Below are 7128 nucleotides of genomic sequence, written 5' to 3' on the forward strand. Positions count from 1 at the left end.
GCCGCGCCGCGCGCGCTTTTCGGCGAAGTTGAATTGCTCGCCCGTTTTGCCGATTTCGTCGCCCTGTCCGTTCATCCCTGCGTGCTCAATCTCGGTGACACGCCTAAGGGAAAACTCCGCACATGCATTTTAATCAAAAGTGTCAACGATGAGAACATTTTTTTCTCGTACATTTTGCGCAATCTCTTTGTTTTTCAATTAAAAATTATCGCGCGTGTAAACACACACGCGCGCGCGCGAATCTACCCAGTCTAAGACGCTCAGATCAATGCGCGCCTTCGTTTTTCCGATAATCGCGCGAAGTTTCGTCGCTCGATCATATTATTCTCTTAAACGTCAGACAATTCGCTTTTTATAGGGCGCGAAGTTATCCCCGGCGAAGTAGTGCGTTTCGTGCCGTATTGTTTAAGGGCAATTTAACGTGCAATTACAACGTTGGAAGGGCTTTTCAAAAGCCATATTTGGCGAATAATTAATTACCCGCTTTTAAAGAAGGAGAGAGAAAGAGAGACACGCGAACGCGGATGTTAAATATATTCCAAAACTTACACGCGTCACTAACGCTGACACGTGCACGTGTATGTTACGTGCGTACTTACACATGCATTAGATCTCGTTGCGGATTGGAGGAAGGGGGAGGGTTGTTGTAAACGGTCAGCAACGGTGCGCAGTCTCTCGTCTGGGTTAACAACACCCTAGAGCTAAAGAGTGTATTAGCGCGTCAGATCGTTAGGGTCTACATGGTGTCAAGCGCATCCCGTCGTATGAAAATTTCCGGGGCGAGTATAGGTGAATTAATTCGTCGCGGAGACGAGGCGTATAACTTTCTCACCTTTTAGGAGAGAGCCTCGCCCGCGCGTTTATATAGCGCGCGACACATAATTACCCGCCCGGTATATTTTGCAAGCCGGTTGTTGACTTATTCACATCTGCACCGGCGTCGTTGCTTAAACGACGTTGTTTACAATTTACAGAACTACAACATGTAATTTTCAGAAAAATCGAATCTCTCCTCTGAGAGATATTATCTTTTTTAAAGTGTACTTTAAAAAACATGTTTATTCAGGACTGTTTGTGTGTTCCGACCTGGTTGCAATCTCTTATAAAAATTTTATGGAGATTAAAAAACTTGCTGCAAATTGGAGTTATTATTGAATTATAATCGAATACACAAATAAATGTCGAAAAAAATAGAAAAAAAAAACCGATTTGATCGAAACACATATTGTGTCTTATGATAATTATGTAATTTTGGAGATAATTTTTTATCGCCGATTGAAATACTCTTTTTGCGCGACTGAAAATTTGCTGTATCGCAGTGATAAGCAGGTAATTACCCGAGTCTCATCTATCATTTTTTTTTTTTAGATACTTACTTTTTTTAACGTATCCATCTTACCGTTCGGCGAAATTTTGATGACGTGTACGCTATTAAATTTTCCGGGAAAAGTACTCGAATTTCTATCATCGTGCGCGCTCTCAAAATTCTATCAGATTATATAACTACAATCAAATTCATCGTAATTTGCGATGAATTGATTTCGGCACTACGTGCCTGTGAACTGTGATTGACTTCTGGTTAAACGCGTATTCTGCAATATTACAATCGTTAGGTATAAATGCTACAAATATTATTGACACGCAATTGGGCGAGCGGCGAGTCAGCGCGTTACACCGATAAAACGAATCATGTAATTGATAGAATTATTAGTGTCGCATTGAGGTCTATAATGATGCCAACACGTATCGCGAGTTGAACGTGTTTGCATTAATGGCTTCATTGCTTGTTTCGCACTCAATGTGAATGAAATATATAATAATGAAGCGTCTAATCTGTGTGTAAGAGGAAAACGGATATCGTAATTTTCTGATAAAAAAGTTCGCAACTTTGATATCGTCTCTGCAAGTTTTTACATTCAACAATTTTGCTCGGAGTTTTTTTATTATTTAACAACGTGTACGATTAATTTTTTTGTTCAAACTTACAATTCGTAAGAATTTTCGCGGAACAACGCAACGAAATAAAACTTTTTATGAATAAACAATTTTTTTTTTTATACGAACTTCTCAACTTATCTTGTCACTGTGATGAGACAGACCGAGTTTTTTTATTTTCAATTTAAATTCAAAAGTCGCGAATATTCCATTATGTGATATAACAATTCTTGTTATTAGAATTATTTCCTTGTTCGTTTCCATTATCGCAACGCTTGGACATTTGATACGCGCGTACACACAGTAATCGATGACTATCGTTGTAATTATGATAATTAATAAACGCGCGACAATAAATCCCAGCCATTTGGAAAGTAGCCTTGACTGAAGGGTCGCTTTCATTGCGGGAAAACTTTTCGATTGATGATACGATTATGATCGCGGCTATTCGCGTGTGTTGCTTTGAATAACCGTTCGTGTAAACAACTCTACTCGACGAGCGCTTATGGTCGTGACTCGCTTTCTCAATGCGAGAGCGATTCCCGCTCTCGCTATAAAGCGGAAAAACACATTAACGCGTCAAAACCCGTTTAACTCGCGCGGTGTCAAGCGCACACGCCTGCTCCTCCTCCTCCTCTCTCTCTCTCTCTCTCTCTCTCTCTCTCTCTCTCTCTCTCTCTCTCACTCTCTCTCGTCCTCCCTCGAGTGACCGAGGCTAGTCGGGGCGTGCATCGAAAATATCCGCGTAAAACGTTTCATGGGAGATATTAAAAAATAATAAATTACATTAAATTTCAATCTCTCTAGGTCGAGAGCGCCGGGGTATTAATGATGGCGCGCGGTGTCAAACGCACGCACGGCGCGGCTCGGCGGATGCGTGCGCGAGCGCCGAATAAGATATACGTTATGCAAAAGTGTCGAAAATTTTTGCCCGTGTCATCCCGACCCGTCCATCGGCGCGTGAAACACACTTTGAAAAATATTTCGACTGTCGAAAATGTCGGGGAGGAGAGAGGGGAAAATGTTGTTGAATTATGCGCGGCCGAAATGGGCAGCGAGCGCGTGCTCCGTTTTGTACAATCGCTCCCGAAAAATTCTTCTCGACTATGAATGTGATATGTTGTACAGATGATTAAACAAATGCGTATATATGCGTTTTATGATGAACAGCATTTTTTACAACACAATGCGATTGTTTTACGTGTTACATAAGGTCTAACGTTATATTAGAAGAGTAGAAGTGTGTAGAGTTTTTTTAATCATAGATATTACTAACAGAGACTACTTGTTGTCGTCACATATCGGAAAAAGCGAGAGATAAGAAATTGTTATCGCGAACCGAACGATGAAGTCGTTCGTAAGCGAAAGTGATTTTCGTTTCTGAGCGTCGTGAACGTCTGTGAATTATCGGTACATTACCGCGATATCAATCAGGTACAGCGCGAAGTGTTGTATCCGTGCGGGGGGTGAGCAGCCCCTTCCCCGAAGGCGGTGAGTCCGCCGTGATGGTGTCAAGTGCACACCACGTCAGCGGCGGCGAATGAAAATTCGGAAAGCAGTTTAGGTAGATCAACCCCGCGCTCGTCGGGGTCAACGATTCGCTCTCAAGGTAGAACGCGTATAATAAAGTGGCTAATGGGGCGACTACGGGGCAGGCCGAAACTAGAGCGGGCGAGAGACTTTCGGGGGTTGCTTGGTGTGTGCGTTTGACGTTGACCTGTTTCGTCGGTTCTCTGCGAACGCGCGAATCCTTAACGCAGGGAAGTAACGGCTTCCCTCTTCTTTGATTACGGGCGATGTACCGTGTTAAGATACATCCCTTTGTGCGGAGCAATTTTGCCTGGGGTTCCTTTTTTTTTTCACGTGAGATAGACGCCGAACATCTCGCGCAAAAACTCGTAAAACTCGCAAATTTATTCTCTCTCGCACTCGAGCGGTACGTTCGATTTTTCAATTTCTGTTGCGAACTAATGCAATAATTTGTGAATATTATGTACTCATTGGTTATAATAATAATTATTAACGCAATGCAATGTGAACGCAACGATTCGCAGGTGAAGATCTGGTTTCAAAATCGGCGCATGAAGTGGCGAAACAGCAAGGAACGCGAGTTGCTGGCGACCGGTGGCTCGCGCGAGCAAACGTTACCGAACAAGAACAATCCCAATCCGGATCTGAGCGACGCCGACGGCGATCGTCCGAGAATGGATCTGAGCGACGTGAGTCCGCTCACAAGTCCGCAGAGGCCCGAGGAACAAACGGAGAACGAGGAGGACGAGGAGATCAATGTCACGTGATAAAACTCGCCGCTGGACTCGGCGCGTTCCCCTCCCTCGTTCGCATTTTGACAAAGTAGCGACAATTTTTAATTCGTAAATTCAAGGAGAATATCGGCTGGACCAAACAGATTTGAGCGAGTGGTTTTTGGCGGGTGATCGAAATAAAACAAATGCAAAAAAATTGATTCAAAAATCGAACATCTTCGTTTTCGATATGTATCATGCGTTATTGTAGGATTTTTAATATTGTTCACTACTTTGTCCGATGTGTCTCTTGAGTCTCCCGCGTTATATATATGTTTATGAAAAATGCCATGCAAAAGGCAAATACGGCGTTTAATTGTGCTCTCCAACCGATCGATTTTCTTTTTTTTTATTGGCAATTACATTCGCGGAATTATTGTGTACCGGCTGTGTTCTCGAGTTTCTCACGTAAGAATAAACGTGTTAGACACAAATTGTATGCAATATCTCATCTCGTTCGAGCCTGAATTTCTAGCAACACAATTTTAATTGTTTATTAAGTAATATCGATATGTTTTTACGCAATTCTTTATTGCGAATTATTCTTCGCGACTAAAAACAAGACGCAAATTGGTCCCGAGCGAAACGACGAATGATGTATTATATTGTAATTAGCAATCGTGGATGTACCTTCAAGGAGTCTTCTATAAGCCATTGTGTAAGGTTGTATTAGACATAACTTTACGATTCCGGAAGTATGTACCTAAGCCTAATTGTAACGCGGCTGCGCGCGTGGCCAAAAAAACCCGAATGTAATTATACTCATTGTGATTCAATATAATCTATGTAATATACTGAAATAAAACTGTCTATGCTAAGCGATTTTACATTTCTAACGTTAATAATGATAACGAATAAAAATTTCAGGTCCAGCGCATCGTCGTTCTTTCTCGCAATTTATTATAACAATGATTAGGAAAAACGATAAAGAAATTAACAAGGAAATAAATTTCGTACATAAGAGAAAATTTTTTATAATATTTTCCATTCAATAAAGATTTCAAAATCATTACAGAATGGTAATTTATTATAAATTTTTTCACAGGAGAAGTAAACAGAGCAGCTTTGAATAAAGATAAATTTTTTTTACAGTACATCGCAATATCAGAAGTAAAAAGATGGTGTCTCGTTTTATGATAGATTATGTTATAATAACGAAGAATAAATAAGCTCCCCTGTTTACTGTCAATATGTTTATTTAAGCATAAATTGTAAAGTGAAAGATATAAAAAAATTCAGTCTGCATTTATCCCGGATATTTAATAATAAACATAGCAGTCCAATTCTCATGTTGATGCCATCATGTTAACGTTGTTATAAACACAAAAATATTTATACATACCACGCAATCACGTAAAATATAAATTTTTGACTGAGAGAGTTCAACTTCCATATTTAATGTCAAGTGAACAAATGCAGACCGCGCTATTACCTTTCTACTTCTGATATCGTACAGTTTTTATTTTCATAAGGATTCCCCGCGATCGGACTAAAGTTTGCTCCACTAACTCTTGTCCATATCTTACAACACTTGGCGTCGCTTTAATTATTTTGGGCTTGCGGTTTTGACCATTCCACACTCAGAATAAGATGATCGTAACCGTAACCATCCAAGGTGGCAATCGCTCTCGCGGCATCAGCTCTATGCTTGAAGTGAACGTATGCAAAACCTTTGCAGAGATTCGACAACTTCTCCTTGGCCAAGAACTGCTTCACCACGGAGCCGAAAGGCTTGACAAGCTCGTCTAAATCGGCATCGGTGGTGCTTTGCGAGAGATTTGATATCCTGATCGCGGTAGTGTCGTCACGCCTCTGCATCTGCATCGAATCACCACGTTTGTTGCCGCCATCGCGCATACCAGGTGGCACATACTTGCCACCTTGCGGTTTGAGTTCCGCCATCGCACCTGGTACTCCCGTGTTGACAAGAGGTTTCTTATCGTCTGGAACTTTTCCTGAAATTGAGAATTTTAGCGATCAAAAACAGATTATATGACAATAAGCAATTACGTTTACAATTTAAATATCATGAACTTAAATATTTAATTGTGTTTGCCGAAATATCGATTTTTTCAAGAAAGTAGCTTACCACCAGCGAGAACAGTATCTTTGTAAGGACATTTAGACGTCCAGTGGTCACCGTTACAGTTACGGCATTTGACGACACCTTTGTCGCCCATGCTCTTCAATTTATCTAAAGAATCTTCCTCTACCTTGTTCTCCTCCTCTTTGCTAGATATAAACTGCATGAAGACATCTTCACCAATTACAGTAGTAGCTGGATTGGGTCCTGGCCTATCGTCGGCGGAATCGCCAAATTTTGCCCAATTTTTCCGCGCAGCAATAGTTTTCGATACTATGCGTCGTTCTGTTTTGTAAGTACGCACAACTTTGACTTTTTTATTATCTTGATTGTACTTGTATTCAGTGAGAATTTTAAATCCATTTTCCTGGACCTCCGAAGGTGGTGGCAATGCTCCTCCTTCCTCCTCGACTTCATCAGCCCAACTGGACTTTACCTCGGCAGGCATTTCTGCAAGTTTAGCGCCATATTATGTACATTGTAACACACATAATTATTCTTCAAGTTTGTAGAAGTGCATAATTTATTAATTCAAATACATGAATTTTAATTAATTCTGATATTTAATTAATTCTATTAAAGTTGTGTCTATTCTGATGTATCAAAACAAAATAAAATAAATAAAAAACTTAAAAGTTTAAAGTCTCTTTTCAGTTTTTGTGTAATCTAATCAGTTTTTTTTCAGAAAATCTATCTATTTAAGAGAGTTTTATATTTTTTAAATCAAATATACAAAGAGTGAATATATTTCATATACTGACATATATATATATATATATATATATATATATATATATATATATATAT

The 7128-nt window shown here is 40.0% G+C and overlaps 2 protein-coding genes across 11 annotated transcripts in view; one reads left to right on the forward strand and one right to left on the reverse strand.

The window, feature by feature from the left end:
* The window catches only part of LOC109863750 (homeobox protein DBX1-like), an 18532-nt gene extending 13360 nt beyond the window's left edge, over positions 1–5172 (forward strand). The window contains exon 3 of the mRNA XM_020444259.1: positions 3990–5172. Within this exon, the coding sequence (XP_020299848.1) occupies positions 3990–4232 (243 nt within the window). The 3' untranslated portion in view covers positions 4233–5172. The remainder of the gene's footprint in view (positions 1–3989) is intronic.
* A 74-nt stretch (positions 5173–5246) lies between these two features.
* The window catches only part of LOC109863749 (eukaryotic translation initiation factor 3 subunit G), a 2573-nt gene continuing 691 nt past the window's right edge, over positions 5247–7128 (reverse strand). For all 10 annotated transcript variants that reach the window (XM_020444258.1, XM_020444248.1, XM_020444253.1 and 7 more), the window contains 2 exons: positions 6328–6771; positions 5247–6193 (listed from right to left, as the gene is read on the reverse strand). In XM_020444258.1, coding sequence (XP_020299847.1) covers positions 5781–6193; positions 6328–6769 — 855 coding nt within the window. In that variant the 5' untranslated portion in view covers positions 6770–6771 and the 3' untranslated portion in view covers positions 5247–5780. The remainder of the gene's footprint in view (positions 6194–6327; positions 6772–7128) is intronic.

This window comes from Pseudomyrmex gracilis, unplaced genomic scaffold (genome assembly GCF_002006095.1).
Source record: "Pseudomyrmex gracilis isolate BER0280 unplaced genomic scaffold, ASM200609v1 scaffold_12, whole genome shotgun sequence".
Classification (NCBI taxonomy): domain Eukaryota; kingdom Metazoa; phylum Arthropoda; class Insecta; order Hymenoptera; family Formicidae; genus Pseudomyrmex; species Pseudomyrmex gracilis.